Source organism: Colletotrichum higginsianum, chromosome 4, assembly GCF_001672515.1.
Source record: "Colletotrichum higginsianum IMI 349063 chromosome 4, whole genome shotgun sequence".
Classification (NCBI taxonomy): Eukaryota; Fungi; Ascomycota; class Sordariomycetes; order Glomerellales; family Glomerellaceae; genus Colletotrichum; species Colletotrichum higginsianum.
In genome coordinates this window covers 2,180,937-2,208,542 of record NC_030957.1, presented here as the reverse complement: position 1 = coordinate 2,208,542, position 27,606 = coordinate 2,180,937, and the positions used below count along the sequence as shown (strand labels likewise).

The 27,606-nt window shown below is 55.9% G+C and overlaps 7 protein-coding genes across 7 annotated transcripts; 5 read left to right on the top strand and 2 right to left on the bottom strand.

The window, feature by feature from the left end:
• Window positions 1–1,119: 1,119 nt before the first annotated feature.
• CH63R_05977 (uncharacterized protein) lies at window positions 1,120–2,635 on the top strand (the record flags this gene model as incomplete). The annotated part of the gene is made up of 2 exons (XM_018300952.1): window positions 1,120–1,124; window positions 1,879–2,635. 2 exons carry the CDS (start codon window positions 1,120–1,122, stop codon window positions 2,633–2,635), a joined length of 762 nt encoding a protein of 253 aa, XP_018158802.1.
• A 260-nt stretch (window positions 2,636–2,895) lies between these two features.
• On the top strand, window positions 2,896–4,500 carry CH63R_05976 (SH3 domain-containing protein; the record flags this gene model as incomplete). The annotated part of the gene is made up of 1 exon (XM_018300951.1): window positions 2,896–4,500. One exon carries the CDS (start codon window positions 2,896–2,898, stop codon window positions 4,498–4,500), a length of 1,605 nt encoding a protein of 534 aa, XP_018158801.1.
• A 909-nt stretch (window positions 4,501–5,409) lies between these two features.
• On the top strand, window positions 5,410–6,679 carry CH63R_05975 (NADH-cytochrome b5 reductase; the record flags this gene model as incomplete). Its single annotated transcript, XM_018300950.1, has 3 exons — window positions 5,410–5,454; window positions 5,622–6,033; window positions 6,111–6,679. 3 exons carry the CDS (start codon window positions 5,410–5,412, stop codon window positions 6,677–6,679), a joined length of 1,026 nt encoding a protein of 341 aa, XP_018158800.1.
• A 428-nt stretch (window positions 6,680–7,107) lies between these two features.
• Window positions 7,108–9,968, bottom strand: CH63R_05974 (PA domain-containing protein; the record flags this gene model as incomplete). The annotated part of the gene is made up of 4 exons (XM_018300949.1): window positions 7,108–8,327; window positions 8,381–9,287; window positions 9,347–9,707; window positions 9,958–9,968. 4 exons carry the CDS (start codon window positions 9,966–9,968, stop codon window positions 7,108–7,110), a joined length of 2,499 nt encoding a protein of 832 aa, XP_018158799.1.
• A 2,772-nt stretch (window positions 9,969–12,740) lies between these two features.
• Window positions 12,741–14,642, top strand: CH63R_05973 (Major facilitator superfamily transporter; the record flags this gene model as incomplete). Its single annotated transcript, XM_018300948.1, has 4 exons — window positions 12,741–12,777; window positions 12,895–13,203; window positions 13,260–14,039; window positions 14,095–14,642. 4 exons carry the CDS (start codon window positions 12,741–12,743, stop codon window positions 14,640–14,642), a joined length of 1,674 nt encoding a protein of 557 aa, XP_018158798.1.
• Window positions 14,643–16,048: 1,406 nt separating this feature from the next.
• CH63R_05972 (Inosine-5'-monophosphate dehydrogenase) lies at window positions 16,049–17,923 on the bottom strand (the record flags this gene model as incomplete). Its single annotated transcript, XM_018300947.1, has 3 exons — window positions 16,049–16,241; window positions 16,297–17,242; window positions 17,443–17,923. 3 exons carry the CDS (start codon window positions 17,921–17,923, stop codon window positions 16,049–16,051), a joined length of 1,620 nt encoding a protein of 539 aa, XP_018158797.1.
• A 2,932-nt stretch (window positions 17,924–20,855) lies between these two features.
• On the top strand, window positions 20,856–26,187 carry CH63R_05971 (GTPase-activator protein for Ras-like GTPase; the record flags this gene model as incomplete). The annotated part of the gene is made up of 2 exons (XM_018300946.1): window positions 20,856–25,651; window positions 25,803–26,187. The coding sequence occupies 2 exons, from the start codon at window positions 20,856–20,858 to the stop codon at window positions 26,185–26,187; spliced, it is 5,181 nt and encodes a 1,726-aa protein (XP_018158796.1).
• Between the last annotated feature and the right edge of the window lie 1,419 nt (window positions 26,188–27,606).

Here is a 27,606-nt window from a genome sequence, read left to right as displayed (position 1 = left end):
GTCAACATCCATACAGCAGCCAGAAGCAGATAGCTCTCGCTTTGAGGCCATGCCGTATGCGTCCTCGTTCAGAGCAGGCGGGACGACTATAGACAAGTCGGACCAGGGGTCACATCACAGCACAATTTCGGATTCGCTGTATTAGGAGTGAACCGGGGAGCACGGGCGGCTCCGTGAGGTTGTATCTCCTTCAAGCCGAAAGGGGAGTTTGAAGAGAAAAGAAGAGGCATCCGTACTCAACGCGTGGATAGCCGGAAAGAGGTCGGAAGGACGGCATGGGCGAGTCCATTGGGGCGACACATAGCTGGCAGTGGGAGAAGAACAGCTCAGACTCAACCCAGGCCCAGGCTTCAGGTGCTTCAGTGGGAGGTGGTGACTGGCGAATGGGCAGTACGGTAACATGGAGGCAGGTTCGTCGACAAGGAAGACGAAGCGAAGCGCCTGAAGGGATTCCCTTGGGATTCATGATGGAGCTGTTGGAGGGGAGATGGGGGGATAAAGCGACGACCAATCCTGCTAAATGAATGCCACCAGATCTCGAGCGGAGACTACACAGTCAGTGTGAGTGATTAGGGGACGGACTGAAAAGCCAGCGAGATCCTACGTTGCTTACAGTGAGATGAATGTACGTGGTGAAGGACCAACTCTCAAAGGCAGTGGCTATGCCAAGGGCGTGAGCAGACTGGTACGGATACACTATCCGTACCTGTCGAGTATCCGTAAGTATCGTTGGCTCGTCTTGGTCTTTCTATGGTGGGTTGCAAGCCGTCGACTTCCCTGCAAGAAAGAGCTGCACAGCATCCACGGCCCACGGGCTACGGGTACAGTACTGTTTTCCAGACATGTCCCCAGATATTCGTTACCCACGACACCGATGGCCCACGGAGGAGATACCCTTCTAGTTCGGATCTGACATTTGGAGGGGTGGCGCTACTACTAGGTAGTATGTAGGAATACTGTTCGAAGTACGTACTTTATTATCACGGACGGGACAGTCAGTGGGCGGCAAAGATTTAGATCCAGTTCCAGTTCCAGTCCGCAACGAGTCCGTCCTGCCGATTGCAGAAGTTGACGCTGACTCGGTCCCGGGCGTCTTTCTCAACCCATTTGCTTCCTGTTATGGGGTGTGTTTCTTTGTGTGTTGTGAGAGCGCGGCAGAAGCCGACGAGTGAGCTGCCAATCCCCTCGTCCCCTCCTCTCCCCTCCATCTTGCACCAAGCTTTGCCTTGCCTAACGCCGCGCTCTAGGTTCTGTTCCCGTTCCTTCTGGCGGTGTTGTTACTGTTACTGACGCCGACGCCGCCGGTGTCATTGTTCTCTGCTGTGGTCCTTTCTCTGTCTTGCCCTGTTTCCTTCCTCACCTCTCTCCTCCTTTTCCGACCTCTCTCTTCGCTCTCCTAGACTCTCACCCTCCCATCCTCCCATCCTCTTACCTCGCCCTCATTCTCTATCACTCTCGCGCTCACGCGATCTGCCATCCCACCCCTCCTCCACCCCTCCTTCCCTTCAAGCCCCCCTTTCCCGCCAATTCCCACCTACAGCCAGTAGGATCACTGCGCGACGCGCTTAGAGGCAGCAGGGTGCAGCAGGCCCAGTGCGTTTGGGGGTCGAAGTGTCTGTTCTTACATCCCTGGGCTTTGTTGCCCGAGGTCACCAGTACCTACCTACCTTAGGATAGCGGAGGAGTAAGTGGCCCGTCCACCCGCCCGCAGTTCTCTGTTCAACGCAGCATTCCCCTCAGAGGGGTCGGTCGTCCTGTAGTTTGGCTGCTCATTGACGGAAAGGCGCCCTACCAAAAATACGTTACCAAAGTACAGATACTTGTCCATGACCAGGACCGATACCTGAGGTAGCTCGTTGCAGTTCAAGTCTGGCCCAGTCCGTCCAGTCCAGTCCAAATCTTGCGCTCCGTCTGGTGCGGAAAGGCACGGACGGCCGTTTCTATCTCTCACCCGCTCACTCGCACAACACACAAACACACTCACACACTCTCTCTATTTCCCGAGTCCCCTCCTCCCTTAGGGACCTTTCTGCAGGAAATCACGACCCTGCCGTGCCCTGAGACCTGTACAGAAACGGACGTGGATGCTGTAGGCCTGTACGGGTCGCGGTACAATACCTCGCACTCCTACTACCTTCTTACAGCGCTAGCGACCTGGACTTGGACTCTCCGTCTCCTCTCGCTGCGCAGTCGCTGCCCAGCACCAAAGAAGCGCCAGCGACCTGAACCTAAACGGATTATTCCCAAACCTCACTCCTTTCTTCCCGCTCCTCCTCTATTCTTCCATTCTCCTTCTCTTATTCCATCCTCCTCCTCCTTTTCCTCTTCCCTCTTCCTTACCACCTCCTCTCATCGGTCGCAATATTCCGTCCTCTTCATTCTTCGACCCTACTCTTGTCGCAAGCCAAGCGACCCCGCGGCCCGACCTTCATCGGCACGCTCGCTCCTGGCCTTTAAGTTCTTGACGCTCCTTATTCGACTTCCAACCCACGGCGTCGCGTGCGACGACCTTCGTTTTGCGACACCTTGCGAGCGACATTGTTTGCTGTCCGCGGCCCCTTGCTCTTTTCAACCGACGCTGTTCGTCTTCGCCTCGTTCAAATCACGATCCTCGCAGCCCGCATACCCAGGCTAACCCGCTCCGTTCTGGCGCAGTACAACTCACGATTACGCCTGCCGCCTGCGCAAACCTTCCAATTCACTGCGGTCTTTGCCCGACACCGACTCGGCACCAATTACATCCCGCCTCCCATTGTCGTTCGCCGCCCTTAAGCTATCGTCGGTCGATCTCGCTTCCGAACATCTTGCTGGATCGGTGGCACGAGGCCGTAGGATCCGCGAATCGGGTGACTGTCATCCTTTTGCTGGCCTCCCGACGATTGTGACAATCTCAGGATGACCACGCTCTTATCACAAAGCTCCTCGCCCACGACATCCCCACCTGCTGCAGCTTCTCCCTCCGCCAACCCGAATCACCCCTCACTACCGCCACTAATAACATCACCGCATAGCCGACGATCGACAGCACCGAGACCAATGTCGCACGCTTCAAAGAACCGCTTGTCGCAGTACTCGACGGGCTCTGCCCCCTCGCGTTCGCGACCGCCTTCTCACATATTCCCAATGTTCCCCTCGACTCTTTCCTACACCCTTGTGCGCGATTTCGCATATCCCATGATGCACCCTATGCACTATGGCCCCCCTCCTGAACCGTCGCATCCCGCATCCGGTCTCAGTACGCCCGCCAGCGAGTCGCGCCGCCTCTCTGATCCTCCCGCCACCTGGGAAACCAAAATGAGTTGGGACAACGGATCCTGGGGCCCCGAAGGCTTCGGCAAGGCCCACGATCTGCCACCCATGGAATTTCGGGATGGCCCACCTTGGAGCGAGGACGAAGACTTGGCGAGCCCTGTCGTTAGCTCTCGGCACCGAAAGCACAAGTCTTCTGCGGCAGCTTTTGGCGGAACTGGACGAGCGAGAAACTCCCGCGATGCGGGCAACGACCTGCTGAACACGGCGCACTACGAGCGAGAGCGCGGCTTCTATGTCGGGACCAGCGGCGATGGCAGCGAGCGCTACTATCTGAACCAGGGAGGTGAAGCGAACGGACCAGGCGGGGAATATGTCACCTACCCGCCCGACGACGCGAGGCATTCCAGCCATGCATACCAGTTGGGCAGCCTTCCTCCTCGACAGTATGTGGAACATGAGGCGTACTCGGACGCCTCGAGCTCCGCATCGTCGCCGGGTTTTCGCCCCGACGACCAATCGAGGTACTCGCGGGACTACCAGTTTACCATTACGTCGCCCGACGAGGAGATGCACGGCAAGGCCGTTGCTCTTTTTGACTTTGAGAGGGAAAACGAGAACGAATTGCCGTTGGTGGAGGGCCAGATCATATGGGTCTCGTATCGACATGGCCAAGGCTGGCTTGTAGCCGAAGACCCTAAGACGCAGGAAAGCGGACTGGTCCCCGAAGAATACGTGCGCCTGCTCCGCGATATCGAGGGTGGAATGAACAGCCTCACCGGGAACCTGGGCGAGGGATCGACGTCTCCCAACGACGTTGGAACGCCGACCCAGGCGGAACATCAACCCCACGGCCACACTCCAACGGGCAGCCAGTCTTCATCCAACGGTTACCACCAGCCTGTTGTATCAACGTTTTCTACTTCCAGCAAAGACCTGGACCCATACCCGACGCAGCAATTGGGCATTCAGGCAGGACAGCCCCCGCCCCAAGTCGTCCATTATCATGGCCAGAGAGGCGGTAGCCAGGCCAACACGCCTACTCTGGCGTCGCACCACGAGGTCGGCATGATGCGTCGAGGTAGCCAGGACACGACTGCGAAAAAGACAGACTCCCAGATCAGCCCCTTGACGGAGGCAATTACAGAGGGCAGCTTGGTGGACCGGTCAAGCACGCCCAAGGCGCAGACTCCCGGCGAGAAGCCCGCAGACGCTGACGCTGACGCCGACGCCATGGACATGGGCCGGTGATGTTGGAGAGGCTGACAAGGTCTTTTCTGTGGTGGTACTTGGACGTCTGGATTTTGTGTTAGGGCAGATCTCTTCCCTCGAGGGATCTGTCAAAAGCCATGTACTATGAGGAACCTTAGGGAGGAGCGTTTCTGATTTCGCTTTGATGATCAAGAGGCGTATTGTTGTATTTCAGGAGACATAAAGAGGGGAGCCCCTGGTCGGTCGCTTTCAGCATGTAGCTTGGATGACGGAAAATATGGATGGTCACGGCCCCGTGGAAGGATCCATCTGGGTTCAATGCGGATGATGGAAGACGGCATGTTGGGCGGTCGGATGCCCGGTTCCCGGCCGCGGCACCAGATGAGTGTGAGGTGTTGTTTTAGCTAAGCTCTCAGCAACTGAAGCTGTTTGCTTGTACATAATATATCGGGGTGATCCCCAGCTTTCCCCGTATGAGGGAGGGTGTAGACCAGCATGAGCCGCTCCAACAAATCCGCAGTCTTCTATAGATACTTTGACGCTTCGACGCTGACAGCCAGTCAGTCCCAAGTGCTAGACCAAAGAGCTGTGGCACGATTTCGCAATGAGGCCCTTTGAGCACGTTGGCTGCTTATAAATACAACATGCAACCCGGGTTATCTATCTCTCCCGGCCGGCCAACGGAGAACAAGTTCGGCGGGGACCGGACAGCGCGGGAGCCTCCACGTGACATTTTACGTCATGCACTGTACCCCCCCCCCCAGCTCCTTGCGGGCTGCCCTTTGGAGCTCTGTCTGCTGTCTCGGATCTGGACTGCGCAAGCTTGTTTTCCCAGCAACCGATTAGACTTTCCCGACCAACAACGAACTCTTGCTTGTCCTCCCTCCACGCTATTCAATTGAGTAATTTTCGACGCGTAAGGATAACCTCAATTGAGTCCACATCACAATGTTCGCTCGATCTGCTTTCCGGGCCGCGCAGCCTCTGAAGCTGGTAAGAAAGCTCGTCTCTCACACCCCAACGTCCCGACCTCGCACGCAATTTTGCTCTGCCGGGTTTGCAGCCCATGCCGCAAACACGTCTCGGGCCTGAACTCCCTGTACCACCATCGTCCACCACCACCACCGCAGAATCTTGAAACCCATGAGAACTAACCAAAGCCCTCGTGCCCCCCGCATCAGCAAGCCCGCCGCTATGCCACCGAGCCCGCCAAGGGCGGCAGCTCCAACCCGGCCCTCTACGCCGGTGCCGCGGCCGCCGTCGCGGGCGGCGCCTACTACTTCCTCTCCGGCTCCTCCGCCCCCGCCGCGGCCCAGAAGGCCGAGGCCAAGATCAAGGATGCCGTCGGTGCGGCGCCCAAGAAGGCGCTGACGGGCGGCGACCAGGGCTTCGTGTCGCTCAAGCTCGAGGACGTTGAGATCGTCAACCACAACACCAAGAAGTTCCGCTTCAAGCTGCCAGAGGACGACATGGTCTCCGGCCTCACCGTCGCGAGCGCTGTCCTGACCAAGTACAAGGGCCCTGAGGACGAGAAGGCCACGCTGAGGCCCTACACGCCTACCAGCGACGAGGGTAAGTGCTGTTGTTTTGTTTCTCTTCCGGGGAAAGAGGAGGAGAAGGCGGTGGAAGAGGTTAACAGTCGTGCGCAGATGCCAAGGGCTACGTCGAGCTTCTCGTCAAGAAGTACCCCAACGGCCCCATGTCAACGCATATGCACGACATGACGCCCGGCCAGCGGCTCGACTTCAAGGGCCCGCTGCCCAAGTACCCCTGGTCGCCCAACAAGCACGACCACATCGCCCTTGTCGCCGGCGGCACGGGCATCACGCCCATGTACCAGCTCGCGCGCGCCATCTTCAACAACCCCGACGACAAGACCAAGGTCACGCTCGTCTTCGGCAACGTCACCGAGGAGGACATCCTGCTCAAGAAGGAGTTCTCGGAGCTCGAGAACACGTACCCCCAGCGCTTCCGCGCCTTCTACGTCCTCGACAAGCCGCCCAAGGAGTGGGTCGGCAACAAGGGCTACATCACCAAGGATCTGCTGAAGCAGGTCCTCCCCGAGCCCAAGAGCGAGAACATCAAGGTCTTCGTCTGCGGCCCCCCCGGGCTGATGAACGCCGTCTCGGGCAACAAGAAGAGCCCCAAGGACCAGGGCGAGCTGGTCGGTGCCCTCAAGGAGCTGGGCTACAGCCCCGATCAGGTCTACAAGTTCTAAGCGAGGACGCTTGGGAGGGTTGGAGACCATCGATAGTGGAGGTGGCGGTATTGTTTGTATGAATAACTGAGGGGATAGAAGGCATAGATTTCATTATCGAATGCTCAAAGATGACGCAATGCCGAATTTCTGTCTCATTTCCATGTTCTACAGTGATAGTCCAGGTGTAGGGGAGGGACGGCAAGACGCGGCATGTGTTCATCACCACTACCAATCCTCGGACCTTCCGGCGATTGGACCATCGGGACTTATTCACGAAGCTCACGTTGGCAAATTCATGCAACTAGGTTGACTTGATGAATGCGGCTATGCAAAGTTTGCTCGGCTAAACGCTATGAAGTATATGAAGTTCAGGATCCATACAAGCTACGAAAGCTATTTTTTGTTATCATGGTGTTGCTAGGAACAACGTCGGCTAGACATGATTTTCAAATGCTCTTGGTGGCCGAGGCAATGCATTCGTTGATGATGCCGGTCCACTTGAGGGCGTTGTTGAAGTCCTTGGCGTCGATACTCTCCTGGAGACCGGGGAAGACGGCTGCAGTCACGATATCAGTATTCTTATCTCTCGGCTGGACCACAAGGCAAAACAAAGGGGCAAATTGATAGAAAGAGATGGACTGACCGCCAGAGTATCCGGTCCACAGGCCGGGCGCGAAGACGACGTGCTTGAACCAGCTGCGGCCATCCAGGCCGCCCGGGTACAAGAAGTGGCGCTCGAAGCCCTTGTAGGACTTGTTGACCCAGACAAAGGCCAGAGCGACCTTGATCTTGCGCAGCAGATTCCACCAGGGGATGTCGGACTTGAGTTCCCAGTCGACCCAGCTGGCCGTCGCGTCGAGCTTCTCCGTCTTCTCGCGCAGGGCAGCAATGGAGGTGCGGAGGATCTGCAGGGAGGCGCGGAACTGCGACAACGAGCCGCGGGCGTCAGCATCGGCGGCGACGACGCTGGCGCGCATGCGGAACAGCTCCTCGTCCGAAGTGGGCTCAGCAGCCGAGAGCTTGGCCTCGACCTGGTCGACGTAGGCCGTCAGGGCGTGAGCGTAGTCAGTCGCATTGAAACGGATGACGGGCACGTTGGACAGCTCGGCGACGACGAGGCCGAGGATCTGAGCCATGGTGCGGTGGTAGACGAAACCCGGGTCGCCAAACTCCTTCATCCAGTGGAACGAGTCGTAGTTGGAGTGGTACTGGTAGACGACCTCGTCGTTCTCGCCGCCGAAGCCGAAGTCGAGTGAGGGGATGCCGGCGAAGTCCTGGAAGGCGGTAAAGTCGGAGCCCGAACCCATGGTGCTGATGTGCCCATTCCACACGTCACCCACCGTCTGGCCGGGGACCGTCTGGTTGGGGGACGGGACGAGGTGGGTGACCTCGCGGAGAACACGGTGGAGAAGGGGCGCGGCGGATGGGTTGAAGTGAGGGCCGCGAACACCGACGTCGACGTTGACGTAGGCGACCGACGCCTGAGAAAGCCAGGGGAGGTATTCCTCAACCCACTCAGTGCTGCCGATCAGGGAGTACTCCTCGCCGTCCCAGCTGGCGAAGACAATGGTACGCGTGGGTTTCCAGCCGCTGGCGACTGCGATGCCGACGCCGCGGATGACCTCGTTGAGAACGGCAGAGCCGCTGTTAGGGTCGCCGGCACCACCTGCTTCGCGTCAGTCTTCTCCGGGGAAGCAGCCTTTGAGCGCGTCGACTTACCAGCAATCCAAGCATCACGATGGTTGCCAATAACCACGACCTCGTTAGGGATGGTGCCGTTCACAATGCCAATGACGTTCCAGAGGGGCGTGGTGGTATAGTTCTGCTCATTGTAGAGGTTCAGAACCACATCGTCAGGCGACGGGCCGATGTTGTACTCGACGCCCTTGTACTTGAGCCCGAGGTTTCGGTTCCAGTACTTGTTGAAATCTGTCACTGAGGGTCCGTGGCCGTTGAGAGCTTTGAGAATGGGGAGAGCATCAGCGTATGAGATAGGGATAGACGGGATGGAGGGAGTCGCGTCGTCGACGGGAGCGCGGGGCACGCCGGGCTTGGAGGGGTAACCGGGGGTAGTGGGGTCTCCGGGCCTGTGGCTGAGGAACTGGGCGCTGCCGCGCTGAACGGCGCTCGGGTGGCGGGCAGGGCCGTTGGGGTATGCCTCGTATCCGTTCTCCTCGGTGACCTTGCCATCATCGCCGGGATCACTGTACAGGAGAGCACCGATGGCACCAAGCTCCTGGGCGCGCTTGATCTTGAGGCCGCGGAAGATGCCACCATACTTGGCGATGATGATTTTGCCCTCCAGGCTGACGTTGGCCTTGACAAGGTCCTCGTAGTCCTGGTAAGTGCCGTAGTTCACAAACACAAATGAGCCCGTCACATTGCCGCTGGCAGAGTAGCCATGGAAGGTTGGCACCCTGTCTTCCAGGCCGGACGATGGGTCTTCCTCGAGGATGTCCTCCTCGAGAGCGGCCTTGAACTCCACCTTCCACGAGGACTCTTCACCATCCTTGGACTTGGAAAGCAGAGAAAGGCTGTGATCGATGGGGTAGTTCAGGTAAACGTCGTAGGAGACAATGTCGGACTGGATGCCCCACGACTCCCACTTTTCTTTGGTCCACAGAGCCTGCCCGAAGGTGTAAGTAAGTGGGCTTCCCTTAAACATTTCCCGCCCAGGTAGCCTACCTGGGAGTAGTTTTGACCGGCGAGATGAGGGCCGGCCGTGTAATATCTGCTCCATTCCTCGGCCTTTTCAGAAGAAGGGACCTCGAACAGGATCTTTTGCACCTCCTCATGGGTGATGGGACCACGGTTGACGTCGTTGGTCCAGGACCAGCCGTGACGATGGTGTTTGTGGTGACGAGGCGGCTCGTCGACGAAGAGGGCGATTACGAAGAAGATGGACCAGAAAATGAGGATGGATGAGAGCGCGACAGTGCAGAAGCGACGGAGGACATGGTTCGGGTACCGGCGGCGCGGCGCACCAACATAAACATTGGTGATCAGCGGCGTCCGCTCATCAGACATTTTGTCGTCGTAGCGATTTCTGTGCTGTTGTCAGTATGATTGTCTCGGGTACATGGCTTGCGCGCTGGCAGCCGCCCAGTTGTGGTTCTGGTGACGAGGATGAGGAGCAGGAGGAGTAGCACAGGTGAGACGCGGCAGCACGTGTGGCTGACGACGATGGTTGCATCATCGGCGGCCGCGCTCAACCACACTAGCCCCAATCGCCGCTCCCTCATTAAGCTCTAAACCACAAGGACAACATCTCACGCTTGCGACAGAGCCAGACTTACTCGTGTGCCATCTTGAAGCACTTCAAGAAAAAAATATCTCTGCGTCCTCTTTTCTTGCCAGAGATGTCGTTGAGACAGAGTTGAAGTTGCTGCGAACATGGCGTGCTTCGTCCATGTTATCAGCATCAGCGCAGTTTGCCGATCGGCTGCCGCCGCCTGGTGAAACCTCCACTGGCACTGTCGCCTACAAACGTGATTGAACGGTTCTGGTTTTACTGGGCCCCATCGACTAATGACTTGCTTGGCCTCCTTCCTAGTTAGGGCACTCAGGCGAAGGGAACCTTTGCGGGTCAGCGGCGGTCCGGTGCCGATTTCACTCACTAGAGACTGATAGCGATAACGAAATGCTTTCGGCTCAGTACCTAACTTCCGTACTGCGCAGACGGGCACCAGGATCCGTCCCGTGACGCCGCTTCGACCGTCTCACGTTCCGCCCGTTAGTCTGAACTACATCACAAGTGACACACGTATACACAGATTAGTCGTCATGATCTTGCTGTTATGTTCCCTTTTCTAAGTTTCAGCTGGAAGAGCGCCGTCGTCGCCTCTGATTCGAGCCAAGACACATGCACACACACACCCTCCTCCGCGGGCGAACTCAACTGGGCGATTCGGCTAACACCGGTGATCACGCAATTGATTGGGTCCTTCCAGTCAGTCTTTTCGTGTGCGCTGCCTCGCAGCGACCACATCCCGAATCTGGCACAAATGCGATCTGAATGCATCAGATATTGGCTTTTCAGTTTTCTGCCTTGTACATCTTCCACTATGGCGGTGTGGTCTCGTCGCATTCAGTAGCGTGTGTGTGCATGTCTCGGGATAGCCTTGCAGGACAACGCCCTTCAATGATGTCGCTGCTTCGTTGTCCATCACAAACAAAGGTTGCTCCCTGTTCCGGTGGGTTCGAGAGATGATTATTCAGCCTCGTCGCACATGCCCCGACGTTCGGCCCCGGCTTCGGCGAGTCGGCCAAACGCCGGCGGGAAAAGAGGCCCCCCACCGGCAGGATTGGACGTCATGGCAATTGCGGGGGGGTGACCTCGGTTTTTTCGTCCCATCTCTTATGCTGGTTTTTTTTTTTTTTTTTTTTTTTTGGCTTTGAGGCGGCGACTTTAGGGGAGCACCACTTATCAGCTGCACTACCGGCCATCCTTTCCCGTGCCCGGTGCAAATGTCCTCACCGACTCCAACTTGACCAAGCTGACCAAGCCTCCGCCGACAACGGATCGTCTTGAGCCAACCTGGTAGCCAACCCTTCATAGCGTTATTACGCCAGGTCATCCATCCACTTGCAACGTTCCCTGCTATCACCCGCCCGCTCGCCCGCTCGCCAGCCGCACAGTCTGGGCCGGGCCAACGTCCGTTTTGCTTTAACAACAGGGAACCGGCTTCGGCTCACAGAGAATTGCACCCTGAGAAGAGCGCTGCAGACACGGGGCGCCACGCACGCCGGAACAGCGTCCCCCCTTCAGTATCACACTTGGTCCCATCCGAGACACACGATGTCCACAGTCATCCCATCTCACTCGCCGCCGCATTGCTCCTTGGCCACTTTGCTCGCGTCTCGCGCTCGACGTTGAGCATTTTATCCTTAGCCGGCTTCTGCTAGGATGCCGCGGCCCATTCATTCTACGGCACGCACACATGTTCGAACGCCAAGTAAGGGTACGGCAAGCGGGAATGCCCACTTCCCAACGCCGCCCCTCTCCCCTCCCCCTTCCCATCCTTCTACCACACTAGCGACGGTAACCCCCAGGAGGCGAGGCCTTCCAAATGCCCCGTCCCCATTTTCCCAAGTAGCTAAGTGGTTTGCCCCTCCAAAAACAACCGCCCTTCTGGCCAGTGAATGCATGGGAATATTCCGTCAGCAGAGGCGCGGGGATCGGCGTCGAGTAGGAAAAGGATCTGGCAGACGACCCTCTCCGCGCTCTTGCGCCCTCCCAAGTCCTGCAGGCTGCAGGAAGCTGGGGGGCATGACTCCGGTTACATGAATTATATACCCACGCTATTCCCTGTCCAGCGCAGTGCAGCCGCGAGCCTGCAGTTGTTAAAGTGGATCGTTGCCGGGGTTTTTTTTTTTTTTTGCGCTTGACGAACCGACCTTTTCTTACCATGGTTCTTCTGTATTAGACGTTCTTGTGACTCTTTCTCTCCCTTCTCCAATTCTCCAACGAACTTTTTGGTTTAAAGGTGTTGGCTACCCTGCTTCCTCCATATTCAGTGTGCTCACCTTCGACATCATCCCGTTCCGCCGCAACAGCGCACACAGAATCGTTGCTCTTTCAAGGATACCTGCCTCGGATCCCTTGTTTTGTCCCGAAATCTCGAGACACCGCGATCTCGGCTTCCCAGGAACTTGTATAGTTCTTACCGTTTTCCAGGAAGCTTGCTCCTTTTTGCAGTGTCATTATGGCCAAACCAACGAAGCCAAAGTTGCCATCAAAGCAACTGGCCATCTTGGGTAAGACACCAGTACATTTCAGAACAAGTCTCAGCGATTGCTTTTAACTACCATCGCAACAACCTCAACCCTCTCAAGGACGACATCCAGTGCCAGGCAAGTGCCGACGAGTGAGCGAGTCCTACATGCGACGGGAGGCTTTACGGAAGTCGTGGGATCGCATTCGGTGGGATCGAGAGGACTTGGACAGTTGAAAACCGGCATGTCGTCGCCATACTGCCGCCGCCCTATCCTTAGCCACAAATACCCCAATCAGAACCTACCCCGAAAATGCGACGCATATGTGGTATTGATCTCCCGAGTTGCCTGCTCAATGTGATCCATGGAGTTCGACTACGTCACCGAGCCCAAGGTGGCCCGTACGTAGCAGACGTCACAATACTCGCCTCGTCCACCACTGGCTTCGGACCATCTCATGATGAATGGAGTGTTGTTGCTCTGCGCACATATGCAACACAATGCTGACTAGATGACAGCTATTGCGCGGTTCGCGGAGCCCCTCGCTTTGACGTCCGTCTTTCCCTATCTCCCGGAAATGATCAGCAGTTTCGGCGTTGAACAGAACGATGTCGCAAAATGGGCCGGCTACACCTCCGCCGTTTTCTCACTTTCCCAGAGCGTGACCGCCGTGGCGTGGGGTAGAGCCTCCGATCGGATCGGAAGGAAGCCGGCTATCATCATCGGTCTGATTTCGACCATGGTGTTCTTCGTTGTCTGGGGCATGTCCACGAGCCTGCCGATGGCAATTGTCGTGCGAGCTATCCTGGGCAGCGGAAACGGAAACGGTGCGTGTGCCTCCCGTCACTATCGGTGTCCCAAGGCTAATAGTATCATGGTTCAGTTGGCATCATCCGGACTATGGTGGCGGAAATGGTTCCCGAGAAGGAGCTGCAGCCTCGAGCGTTCTCCATCATGCCCCTGATCTGGTCCGTTGGCTCCATCTTCGGCCCGGCCTTCGGCGGCTTCTTCGCCAACCCCGCCCGCCGTTTCCCTGCCCTGTTCGGCGACAGCTGGTTTTTTAACGCATACCCGTTTGCTCTGCCGAACTTGATCGCTGCTGTCTTCTTCCTCATCTCCGTCGCGACGGCCACCCTCTTCCTAAAGGAAACCCTCGAGAGCAAGCGCCATAAGCCCGACTGGGGTCTCCTCTTGGGCGAACGCCTCACCCGCCCGTTCCGCCGCTCCCGCCCTCACAACTACCACCATGCCCACGTCCGGCGCACTTCTTTCGTCGACGGTGAGGCAACGGCGCCGTTGGTCCCTACCAAGCTGAACCCCCCGGCCCAGCCGCTCGATGACAGCAAGCAGTCCGCAGAGGCGCCGAGTATGAAGGAGGTTTTCACCGCGCAGACGAGCATCAACCTGCTCTGCTACACCTTTCTCGCCCTGCACTCTGTTGCATATGACCAGATCCTTCCTGTTTTTCTCCATCACCCTAAGCAGGTCCACAATCCCGAGAACACCCACCTGCCTTTCCAGTTCTCCGGCGGCTTCGGTCTCAGCTCGGACCGCATCGGCACCATCTTCACCATTTACGGCATCACCTGCGGCGTGATCCAGTTCTTTGTCTTCCCTCCTCTCTGCAACTATTTCGGTGTCCTTCGCTGCTTCCGTGCTTGTGGTGCGTATACGCTTCCACGAACCAGACTGTGCCTGACTAACAAGCACCCTTCCAGCCGTCACCTTCCCCTTCGTCTACATTCTCACTCCCTACGTGGTCCTCTTCGAGAGTAACTTTGGCCAGTACGCCGCGCTCATGGTGGTCATGTTCACCAAGGCCTTCGCTGTCATCATCGGCTTCCCCTGCATGACGATCCTGCTCACCAACTCGGCCTCGTCGCTGCGCATCTTAGGCACACTCAACGGCTTCGCCACCATGTTCAGCGGCTTTGGGCGCGCCTTCGGGCCCGCCGCCGCTGGCGCCGCCTTCAGCTGGGGCGTCGCCCGCGGTTACGTCATCGTCGCCTACTGGTTTCTCGCGTTGACGGCGGTGCTCGGCGCCATCCCCGTCTACATGCTCTTCGACTACGATGCCCTTACGCAGACGCCCGACGCGAGCGACGACGAGGAGCAGGACGAGAGCGTTAGCGACGAGGGATACGTCAGTGAGGGCAGCGTTGTCGCTTCCGGCAGCGGGCAGGGCGCGTTGGCGGAGACGGCGCCTTTACTCGGGGCCAAGAACGGCGCGGCGGGATACGACGCTGTCAGTCCTTCCCGGTCGTAGAGTGTTACTGCATTGCAGCCGGCTGGGTTACAGTTGCGCAGTCGCGGTAAGGTCCTCCTGTAGATGGGTTAGTTGGAATCGAACCTGCGACCTTGGGGCCCGGGATAGATCCGGCCCCGTGCGGAATGGAGCCAGCCAGACCTGTCCACAACTGCCCCACCAGACGGGGCAGCCCCGTCGGGCGAAGTAGGACAGCGCGCCCAGCCCACCTGCCACTTCACCTAGAAGCAACAACACTACAGCAATCGTTACGATATTCAGTAAACAACAATTGTCACATAACTCGCCCGCCTGTGATAGGTTATAACGACATTTACTTTCCGTCCCGTCACGAAACCCGGGGATGCGGGATCATTTGGCCGGTTTGTCTCCGCCGAAACGCAAATAAACACGAGGTTCACGACTGGGCTTTCTTTTGACGATGGTTTCCGCGGTGCACCCACGCGTTAATTTGTTCATGTTTCTCACCGTCGAGGGGTCATGTATCTATAATTCCCCCACATTGCTGGCGTCTAGCATGGGAAGGCTGTTGCGGTCATTATTTGTTTCGGGTGGTTACCATAAAAGCATTGTTTCTTTTTACCGAGGGGTTTTGTCCCTTTCCTGCTTTCTTACGCGGCATTTCAGCAGCGTCACGACGAATGGTTGCATCTTGCATGGGCTGGTCAGCGTATTAGAGACAAGAATCCAGTTTACAAAATGATGGGCCTGCCAGTGTTGTCTCTTCCGTCGTGCCTAATCCAGCCACTACCCCCGATCTTTTAAGTAAAGGAGAAAGGGGATCTGATCTCCTCATGCTAAGGATATGACGAGGTAATGACCGCTGTAAAACATTGTTCGCATTATGGCCCAGAAAAACCTCACTTTCTTTAGCGACTTTTCGCAAGTGCGTGTTCCTTCCTTGATATATGCCAGTCAAATTACATCAGCATCTGATAGCCATCGTGCCGCGAATGGGTCCGACGCTGGCAGAAGGTTGGCAAAAAGACGATCTGCCTAAGCCACAAGTAGAACGACATCACAGCAGCATCTGTCGCCCTGGTTAATTGGTTTCGTTTGTCATAGAAAGTTTGGTTTGTAGAATATCTTCCCCGAGTAGATTTTGGAATCCAGAACGCTGCATCATATCAAGGCGGTTCAAGCCCTTCCGTAGTAGACTCCAAAAACTCCGCTATACTGAATGACTGCCGTCCTATCCCAAAAGCCATCTTTGCTTCGCCCCTCTTTGCTTGTGTATACAGGTAGTATGTACCCCCGAGGGGGAGGCTTTTCGTTTTTAGAATCCCCTGTTTTTCCCTGTCCTCCCTGGCCGTTCCCTTTTGTGTGATTTTCATCAACCCTTTTCTAGATTCCCATTCACATCTCGTAACCATTCCATCATGTCTAAGGTGCTACATTGCCGTTTTTCAGGCAAATAGCTTCTTCTCGTACGACTCCATGTTCACGTTACCCTCCATCTGGGCGCTGGAGGTACGGAGCTCGAAGCGGAGGGTGCCGTTGTCAACAGACTCGCGGAGCTCCTTGAGGGACTGGATACCGCAGTCCTGCATGGAGTGTTTCAGACCAGCAGCCAGGTAGGGAATGAATCTGCTGATGGGACTAGAGACAGTTAGCATTTGGGAGCATCATGAATGAGCCATTGACATAAACTCACCCTCTGTGGGCAACCGAGCCGGTAACACCCTGGGCAACAAGGACGCTATCGCCCTCGGAGAAGTAACGGGCAGTGCCAGCGTTGCTCTTCTGACTGTCCTTGCCGCCGCTGCCAGCCTTCTTGTCCTGCATGGCGTCGATGCTGCCCATGCCACGGTAGGCCTTGACGAGCTTACCCTCACGGGAGACGAAAGAGGTACCGGGGGACTCGGTGGTACCAGCCAAGAGACCACCCATCATGACGGTAGAAGCGCCGAGGGCAAGACCCTTGACGACGTGGCCAACGTTCTGGACACCACCGTCGGCAATGCAGGGAACGCCGAAGCGGGCGGCGAAGCTGCTGACAGAGTGAACGGCGGCAGCCTGGGGTCGGCCGACAGCCATGACCTCCTGCGTGATGCAGGCGGAGCCGCTGCCCATACCGATGCGGATACCGTCGACACCGGCCTCAATAAGGGTGGCAGCCTGCTCACGAGTGACGACGTTTCCGCCGACGACGTCGAGGCCGGGGAACTCCTTCTTGATCCACTGGATCATCTCGACCTGGTACATGCTGTTACCTTGGGAGCTGTCGAGGATGACGACGTCGAGGCCGGCATCGACGAGGAGCTTGAGGCGGTTCTTGTCCTCGGGGCGGGTGCCGATAGCGGCACCGCAGAGAAGCTGCTTGCTGTCGGGCAACTTGGAGGCCAGGGGGAAGTGCTGGTTCTTGTTAAGATCGGAGCGGGAAATCATGGAGACCAGGTTGTTGTCCTTGTCGACGATGGGCAGCTTGCCCTTCTTGGACTTGGCCAGGATCTTGTTGGCCTCAGGGAGATCAATGCCGGCGGGGGCGGTGATCAGGTCAGTGACCATGACCGTGGAGATAGACTGGCTGGGATCCTCCTCGAACTGAATGTCGCGGTTCGTGACGATGCCCAGCAGCTTAGAGCCGAGCTTACCGGTCTCTGCAGACGATTGTTAGCCGTGTTCTCTGCCAACGCAGCTGCAGTAGCACAAAAGTCATATAGAAAGCTTCGATCATAGTGTATTAGGTCTCCTCAGAACGACATGGTCGTCGAATTGGTGGAACGAAAGTTATATTGAAATGGTTTGTAATCATGAAAGCGGGGAGAGGATCGTAAAAAAATCAAGCGGGTGGACAAACCTGTGACGGGGAAACCTCCGAATCCCCACTTCTCCTTCAGAGCTTTCGCTTCGCCAACAGTGGTATCGCGGCTGATGACGACGGGGTCCAGGATGAAGCCGTTCTCGTACCGCTTAACCTTGCGAACCATGTCGGCCTGCTCCTCGGGCGAGCAGTTGTGGTGGATGACACCCAAACCACCCTGGAGAGCGATGGCAATAGCCATCTCGTGCTCGGTGACGGTATCCATGGGGGAGGAGACGAAGGGGGTCTTGAGGGTGATTCTCTTGGTGACGGGAGAGTCCAGGACGACGGCAGAGGCGGGGAAGCCAATGTAGCCGGGAAGCAGCAGGAAGTCGTTGTAGGTCAGACCACCGTGCTTCTTGGTGTCCATGAGCTCGTAGATGTCGAGGCCATCACGGCTCTCGTACTCCTTCAAGACCTGGAGGGCAGACTTGGAGTCGAGCACCTTGGCGCCGTTGATTCCGTTGGTGGAGGGCATCTTGAAGGAGGTAGTTTTTTCTGTTCTTCTCAAGGGGACAAGAGAAAGAAGAGGTAAAAAACGGAGTTGAAGAACTGCTAGTCGTTCGAATGCAACGAGAAAATAAAGTCTGGCCGATTCGAAGACTAAGGTTTGTTATGTCTCTTCTTCCCGTAAGAAAGAAGGAGAAAAAAGTCTTGAGACGACACCCCGCAGGAAATTTTTTAAGGTGAACGGACCCTGAGCGCTGCGCGACCGGCGAAAACGAGGGGCAACTGCGGCAGGCGGTGAGAGCTCACAGTGCGGCGCAACCCGAAAAGCTCTAAAGGAACTGTGCTCTACAGCGGCCTGAACAAATTGTCGACCAACCATCATCGCCCGGCCGGCCCTGACACCGGTTTGTTTGCTTCAAGGACGGATTGATGCGCACGGCTTCCAGCTCGCCTGTGACCTACATAAGAGAGCAAACTTTCTAGATAAAAAGTAACAGGTTGGAAAGAAACAAACACCGACTGTTTCTGGTTGCCCGATGTCCTTGGGGCTGTTTCGAGAGCGTAGCAGTGCCTGGTCATGACAAGTACGGTAAGCCCAGCATTATGTAAGGAGCACTGGCGGCCCAAGGTTATGGATGGTATGACGCAACAGCAGCGGGCCTTTGGTGGTCCAGCGGCGAAGAGTACTTTCAGTGTTCAGATTGAATGCTTTCAGATGCTTCTGTCTATTTGGCTGGACAAGACAGGTTTGCGTCGCCCCTCTCGCAGGTGTGTTGTCATGTTTGCTCTTTCAATATTGCATTCGTTTGAAATTTTTTAAACCCGCACACGAGAACCGAATGGTCTTGTCGAAAAGCGCTGGTGCAAGGTTTGTGGCATCTGGTTGGCCAGGGCAACCGGCCAACAATAACCCTTGCTGCAGTTGCGCAGACCCGACCGAACCGGGCAAAGCCTGGCCTGTCGAGCGACAGGCATGCCGTGTGCCCTATAAAGTGTTAGAAATGCCAAAGTTCCGAACCTCCTTCCGCGCCGCCATCCGTTGGGGAACTCCAACGTTCTCATCACCAAAAGTGGTAGTTCGCTGTTGCTGTTGCTGTTGCTTTTCAGTTAAGTATCTAGTTGTGGATATTGTTGTTTGACATGCAGGTAGCGTTCAGTTGAGACTTGTGGCTGATGTCTAGGTGATATGCCACGGACTTTAAGCCAATGAAGCACAGGCAAGTGGACGACTCAAGACTACCTAAAACCCGTTCCGAATGACTGGCATTTCTGTCACCTTACCTGTTATGATTATCTAAAAAGTGACAGGATCTGTGAGTGCTTTCCTTGAACGTTATAACAATGTAGCAAAGCTTCCAGGGAAGGTCTAGGTAAGCGGTACATACGCTGAAAAAGAGAGAGAAAAAACCCCAGCCCCTCCTTATCAAGACGGGTGGCCTCGATTGGCTGTTTCAGCTACGCCAGGGAAGAAGGAACAAAGAAAAGAAAGAAGACGATAACAACGGGTGGCACAACTCGCGCTGTCCGAGGACGAGGGATACACAATGACTAGGTGCAGCGGTATATATTCGTGTCATATTTGCCTGCACTTGGATCTGTTACTTGTTCGCGTCGATGGAGTCGCAACCCTATCGAAGCTCAGAGCTAATTCGCAACTGGCCATCTAACGTCATTACCGCTGGTGCCGTCAGATGCTGAGACTATTGACATGCCCAGGTCGACTGTCAAGCATCGATGCAGCCAGGACACAATGGTGCCACAGACAAGGGGCCGAATCAGCCACTGAAAAAGTCGTCACTTTGTGATCATGCAGGCGCGCTTCTTACTGTACCCAGGCTTCAAGGCAGGCCTTGACTTCAACTACAATCATGTCAATAACCAACGGCAATTGTCTTCCCAATGCGTTTTGTGTACCAGGCAACGTTTCTAAGACGACACACAATAGGGTTAGATTGGTCGACGTGTCAGAGGCTCCAGATGGGGCAGGAAATAGCATGTGTCAAATCAGGGATGGAGGAAGACAGCAGTTTAGCCCACACGACGACCTTTTGCTCCAGGGACTGCCTGGGTAGTAAATACTCACCCGTCTAGTGTGTAGATCATCGACCTAGCAGCTTTGGGCCTCACCGGGCCATTGTGTTGTTGCCGTTTCTTGGGTTGAAGCTCTCCGCAGAAGCGCCTGGCCCAGTGAAAACCGGACGATGGCCCAATGGACGGAGGGCGGAGGCGGGGCAGAGGGCCGTGCAACGGAAGATTGGTGCATCTGCCCCCACTTCAAAAAGCCGGGTGGATGCCACGCAGGGGCCACCATGAGCCACAAGCCACCCGGATTTCCCTGGCCACACGACAAAACAGGGTTGCAAGGGGCTGGTTGCCGCTTTCCACTTGCAGCAGTAAACAAACAAACTGCCTTAACAGGCCCCGACTCCCTCCCACTCTCCCACCCTCCCCCTCCATTGCCCGACCTTCAATCGACCCAACATCCCACTCACACCCGGTCACCTAGACGAGATTGCGACTGCGCTTTGAATGGCAGTGGCTGCACTGACGACGTGAGCCCGGCTGTCTGTTCATCGTTAATCTTCTACCGCAATATTCCTCCCCATCATCAGTCTCGGTGTCGTCGACCTCGTTCGCCCTCGGTGTCGTCGACATTTCTTATTTTTTCTTCTTATTTTTGGTCTGCGCAGCGCGCGCTCTGGGCCCGTCTTGAGAGCTCGACTTCCGTTCTCCACCAGCACTGCTTCTTCGAATTCCCTCGGCTTTTGCAACTCACACAAGAACACGAGACGAACAGTCCGCTCGACAGACAAGACCCCGACGCCAACCTTATCCATCTCGCCGCATACCATTACGACCACCGACGTCCGATAAAGGCGGCCCTAATGTTGTCATCCGAATTCCTGAGCCCCCAGATTTTCGATTACAGGTTTCCTCTGGTATCCTAATCATTGCCCACCATGTCGCACCGACCACACCCTCTCAGACAGTCGCATACTCTGGACTACCCTGGCAACGTCAACCGTCAGTCTTCTACCGCGTCTTCTATCGCTTCTTCAGGCTACTCTCTGTACTCTGAGACCAGCAGAGCGAGCACTCAACTATCTTCAGTTCCCAGCGGTTACTCGTTACCAAGTTCTCATAAGAGGGGCAAGAGTGATGGTTCACGCTTGCATCAGGTCTCATTTGGAGGGGAGAACCAAGACCGCAAGAGAGACCAAGACAACAACATCTACTCCATGACTCGGCAGTCTCTCCGACCACTTCCACAAGCTCCCGCCTCGCCATCACCTACCGTACCGACGACGGCTTCGACTCCTTCACCACCCCGTCCGAGCTACCGACATGAACGCACGCAGAGTGTAGACAGCGGCAAGCTCTCACACGCTCAACACGACGGCGGCACATCTCCCACACCGCTATCACGAACTCTGACAATCCGCCCAAACTCGATGTTACTCGGACGCTCCGACTCGGTTCGGGGTAGCACAGCCCTGCCTCACGCAAACGAATCCCCTCCTACGGTGCACTCTGCGGCGCTTGCCCGTCCAGACCTCGAAAGGTTGGGCCGGTCTTCCACCAGCCAGCTGCGCACTTTATCCAAGCTTGCTCAGTCCGAATCTGCCGAAGAATTTGCAATCACAACACCCGCGCAAGAAGTGGTGGGCCTGAGAGGTCGCCGCAGGTTGCAAAGGGCAGATAAGTCGAATGCGAGCCGCGTCGGCCAGCGCACCGGCGGATACGGATGGGAAGGGCGGAACTGGATGGACAAGCAGCGTCAGTTTCTTCAGGCCTACGAATACCTCTGCCATATTGGTGAAGCAAAGGAATGGATCGAGGATGTCATCCACAGGGCGATTCCACCCATTGTCGAGCTAGAGGAGGCTCTGCGCGACGGAGTCACACTCGCCGAGGTGGTCGAGGCTCTCAATCCCGACCGAAGATTTCGCATATTCCGGCACCAAAAACTTCAATTTCGACACTCCGACAACATCGCCATCTTCTTCAGATATCTGGACGAGGTTGAACTCCCAGATCTCTTCAGGTTCGAGCTGATTGACTTGTACGAGAAGAAAAATATTCCCAAAGTCATCTACTGCATCCACGCTTTGAGTTGGCTTCTCTTCAGAAAGGGCATAGTAGACTTCCGCATCGGCAACCTTGTCGGACAGCTTGAATTTGAGCACCATGAGCTTGAGGCTATGCAAAAAGGTCTTGATAAGCTTGGGGTTACCATGCCCAGTTTCGGCAACATGGGAGCCGACTTTGGTGTTGAGCCTGCAACCCCTGAACCCGAAGAGACCGAAGAGGAGCGGATCGACCGTGAACTGGGCGAGAACGAGGAATCAATCGTTGATCTGCAGGCCCAGGCTCGCGGAGCTGTGGTACGAATGCGCCTGGGAGATACCATGCAGCAGCTTTGGGATGTCGAAGGGTCGCTCATCGATCTACAATCCCGCATCCGAGCGGATTTCACCCGTCAAATCATTGGCTACCGGCTTCAGATGAGACGCTTTGCGGTCGACCTACAGAGCCTCGCCCGCGGATTTCTCGTTCGAAACAGGATGGCCAGCAAAGAACGCTTCTGGAAGATGCTGGAGCCCGACATCTTGGAGCTCCAGAGTCTCATTAGGGCCAAGAAGGTCCGCGATGAAGTACGAGACAAGAGATCTCAGTTGGCCCGCCATGCAGGCCCTGTCCGCAAGATTCAGGCAGCTCTCAGGGGGTTCTTGGTCCGTAAGGAGCTCGTTACCCAACAGCAGGAAACTGTCCAAACATCTGGAGAGGTTTTACGTCTCCAAGCAGCTGTCCGTGGAATGCTGTTGAGAGGGCGCGTTGCTGATGACCTTGAGGTTCTGGGCAAACAAACCGACAGCATCATTAGCCTCCAGGCTGCTGCCAGGGCACTGCTGACTAGGGATCAGATTTCGCGAGAGCAAGGGCATCTCCAAGGCTCAGCATCGCAATGGACCGCCCTTCAAGCACTTATCCGAGGCAAGTCGCTTCGCAACGAAGTCGACTGCATCAGGGCTGAACTCAGTCAACATATACCCGAGGTCGAGAGTCTTCAAGCAGCAATCCGAGGCAAGACGCTTCGCAGCGAAACTGCAGCAACAACGGCGGAACTCAATCAACACACTGCCAAGATTGAGCACCTTCAAGCGATAGCCCGGGGCAACTCGGCCCGTTTTGAAGTCGCAGCGACAAAGGCAGAGCTCGCCAAGCACGCCAACGAAATCGAGGGCCTTCAAGCACACGCAAGAGCCTCAGCCGTTCGACGAGATGTTGCTCAGATGCTCGATGACTTGAACAGCCATGAAGCCATTTTCATTGACCTTCAATCTCTCATTCGAGGGATGCTGGAGCGACACCGCGTTGCTGCTGAACAAGACGCGCTGTCCCGCGCCGAGCCCAAGACCACCAAACTCCAGGCACGCATACGGGGCTACCAGCATCGCCAACAACACGCAGAGATTCTCGAGGAGCTCAAGTCCCACACTCCGGCAATCCAGAAGCTTCAGGGACTTGCGCGCGCCATGATGGTTAGAGGAGACGTTTTCAACCTCATCTCGGATCTCGAAGAGGAAGAGGGCGCGATCGTCGAGATGCAAGCCGCTGCCAAGGCTTTTGTCGTCCGAGCCAAATTTGAAGAGAAGAAACGGTTCTTCAACGAGAACATGCAAAAGGTCGTCAAGATTCAGAGCCTCGTCCGCGCCAAGATACAAGGAGACGCGTACAAGAGTCTCACACACGGAAAGGACCCACCAGTCAACGCCGTCAAGAACTTTGTCCATCTTCTCAACGATAGCGACTTCGATTTCAACGAGGAGATGGAGTTCGAGAGAATGCGAAAGACGGTGGTTCAGCAAGTACGCCAGAATGAGATGCTGGAGCAATATATCGACCAGCTGGACATCAAGATTGCACTCCTCGTCAAAAACAAGATCACCCTGGACGAGGTTGTTCGGCATCAGAGCAACTACGGCGGACACTCCATCGGTCTCCTGGCGAACTCGTCAATTTCATCAACCAACCACTTCGACTTGAAGGCCCTGAACAAGAGTTCAAGGAAGAAACTGGAGTCGTACCAGCAGCTCTTCTTCAACCTCCAAACACAGCCCCAATATCTCGCACGCCTCTTCAAGCGCATCCGTGAACAAGGCACACCTGAGAAGGAATGCAAGCGCATCGAGCATCTTATGATGGGTCTGTTCGGCTACGCCCAGAAGCGCCGCGAGGAGTACTACCTCCTCAAGCTCCTTGCCCGGTCTATGCGAGAGGAAGTCGAGGGCAGCAGAAACTTGCAGGACTATCTGCGAGGCAACTTCTTCTGGACCAAGCTCCTTGCCAACTACTCGCGGTCCCCTCGTGACCGTAAATACCTTCGAGAACTTCTTGGCCCGATTGTGCGGGACAACATTGTAGAGGACCCGGCTCTTGATCTCGAGAGTGACCCTCTGCAAATCTACAGGGCAGCCATCAACAACGAAGAGCTGAGGACCGGTCGTCCCAGTCGACGCCCCCTGGATGTTCCCCGAGAGATGGCCATCAAGGACCCGGAAACCAGAGACCTTTTCATCGACCATCTTCGCGACCTCAGAGAAATTTGTGACCAGTACTTGCTGGCTCTTGAAGATCTTCTTCCGAAGATGCCTTACGGTCTTCGTTTCCTGTGCCGCCAGTTATTCGAGGCCCTCTGCCAACAGTTCAAGAAAGAACCGCAACATCACCACCTACAGATAGTCACGAACTGGCTCTGGCGCCTCTACATGCAGCCCGCTGTCATTGCTCCCGAGAACGTCGGAGTTATCGAGAAGCAGCTGAGCCCTCTCCAGAAGCGTAATCTGGGCGAGGTCGCGAAGGTGCTGGGCCAGATCGCGTCGGGCAGGCCTTTTGGCGGCGAAAATATCTACCTCCAACCGCTGAACGCCTTCGTTGGCGAGTCTACGGAGCGGCTGGCTCAGATTACGCACGAGCTCATCTCGGTCCCAGATGCAGAGCGCAACTTCGACATCGACGAGTTCAACGACCTGTACTCCAAAAACAAGCCGACGCTGTATATCAAGATGACGGACATCTTCGCCATCCACAACCTGGTTGCTGGTGAACTTCCGACAATATGCCCCAACCGAGACGACGTTCTTCGGGAAATTTTGCAAGACTTGGGCAGTGCCAAGAACAACGAGAGCGAGATGCTTGCGGCAGGATCATCCGATATCCAAATGTATCTCACGCCGAAGCTGCACGACATCGACGACCCCGAGGCGGAGGTTAAGGCCCTTTTCATGGAGACGAAGCGATGTATCCTGTACATTATTCGTGTACAGACCGGCGCCAATCTTTTGGAGATCCTTGTCAAGCCCGTTAACGCTGAGGACGAACACAAGTGGCGGTCAGTCCTGCATGACGATTTCGCAAAGGACGCCAACACGAGGGGCGCGTACTCGGACGCCCACATGGTGGACGTGACGCGGATGTCATACTACGACTTGAAGCGGACAGCTCTAGAGAACATCTTGAGACTGGAGCACATGGGCAGGATCTCCAAGCACAATTACTACCAAGACATTCTCAACGCCATCGCCCTCGACATCCGAACCAAGAGCCGAAGACGCGTGCAACGGCAGCGCGAACTGGACGGAGTCCGGTCAACTCTTGCCAATCTGCATGAGAAGGCCAAGTACCTCGAACTGCAGCGCAAGAGTTATGACGACTACATTGAGTCAGCCATGGCGACGTTGCAAAAGAACAAAGGGTAAGTCTTTCATTTCCAACCACAACGCATGTCCTTGTCTGTCCATGTCTCCGAACCCGGACGGATCGGATCCCCGCCCTTCCCCATCTCTCCACAATATAAGCACGGTCCAGGTGTGTCGCCATAAGCTGACTAAATCTCGTCATTCCAGAAAGAAACGATTTCTCCTTCCGTTCACCAAACAGTACAACCACCAGCGCGAACTGGAACGCAGCGGGCGGGTCCCCAAGTTTGGCAGTTACAAATATAGCGCTCGGGCTCTCGCGGAGAAAGGCGTGCTCGTCGGGTGGAGTGGCGTCACCGACTGGGAGAGGGTCAACCTCACCATCTCGTGCGACGAAGTGGGCGTCTTCTCCCTCGAAGGATCCCGCGGCCATATCCAGATGCCAGGAGCGAGCGCCCTCATACCGATTGAAGATCTGCTGCAGGCTCAGTTTGAGGCGCATCAGTTCATGAACCTTTTCGAAGGGAGCCTCAAGCTGAACGTCAACCTGTTGCTGCATCTTTTGTACAAGAAGTTTTACCGCACGCAATAAGATGCAGCAAACCGGCGTATGGCAGTAGAAGAAAGAGTGAATGAGACATGGATTGATGGGACGGTTGGGCATGAAGCAATGTCGCGTGGGTAAGCAGGATATTTTTACTCTCTCTCCGGGATGCATGAGACGGATGTTACTTGGAACAAGCAAGGCGAGGGCGGGGTTTGTTTTTCTCTTTTTCTTATTCTTCTTCTTTGCGAGATTGCATTGCGGGGTAACACAAAAATTCAATCAACTGGGAGAATATTGCTTGTACGAGTAGAACATGATGAGCAAGCACCACAACGACTGAAACGATCATTGGATGGTGGGTGGGTGGACAGACCTTTTTCGTTGGATTACTGCTTACCCCCCCTAGAGAGTAGGCGGGGGAGAGTCTTGCAGAAGCGAGGATAAAAGGGTTGCATAAGAAATACTCCCCCATCGAGTCGCTTCTTTGTCGATTTAGATCAACTTTCGAGATGTTACATCCGCACTGCTGCCGATTCCCCTTTTACTTGTTCCCCTCCAGTTTGTGTGTCAGGCCCTTGCCAGTTGTGCTGACGGTAGACGGCGTGCCCGCGGCAGCGAGGTGTGTGGTGTCTTTCTTGTCTTGTTTCTGAATGAGTGTGTGGTGAGATGCGGCGTTGACAAGGGCCAAAAGAGGTTGAGGTAGCCTTGCGGATGCCATGGAGTCGTGTGATCCCGTGGGCCTCGGGCGGGATGCCAAGAGACAGCGGCGAAACGCGACGATGGTCATGTGAGGACATTCGAGACCTTGATTCATCATCCCAAGGGGCGGGACAAGATCTGGGGAAAACGGGGGGGGGGGGACTGGCCCCATGGGAAGAGGGATGGTGGGTGGGTAGGAGGCTGGCTGCTTGCGGTTATTATGCTGTTATCAGATACTTACAGGTACTCAATGGTTGTTAACCTGGGGATGGATGACTGCGGCTCCCCTCATCTATATCAATCAGGTGCCAAAGAGAGGGAAGGGATAACTAGTTGGGCGGGCGGGCGGTTCGATGTTCTGGCCGATCATCGATCGCAGGCACCGACGGCCGATTCACGGGTTCACTTTCTGAAGTGTGGTGGACTCTTGAGGTAATACGGCCTTTGACTTACCAGTCGTATACAAGTATGTGTGGTGAGTGAGAAGAGAGGCAAGGTTGGTCAGCACACGGTGGGCAGGGTCCAGGGCGCTTAACCGCATTGCAGGACGCCTTTTTTCCCACCACATTGGACTGATATGCTGGTTTGACGCATATCTTGTCAGCCTTCTCGACGAGGGAAGGTTGATTTGTTGTTCGTTGTTGGTTGGTGCGTCAGTGAACGTGACGTTGTGCTTTGGAGAGCAGGGAGACCCCCCAAGCAATGTCTCAGCTCGGCAGGATGAGATGTGATTTGAGGGTTGGCCCGGGCGGGCTCGTTGCAGCC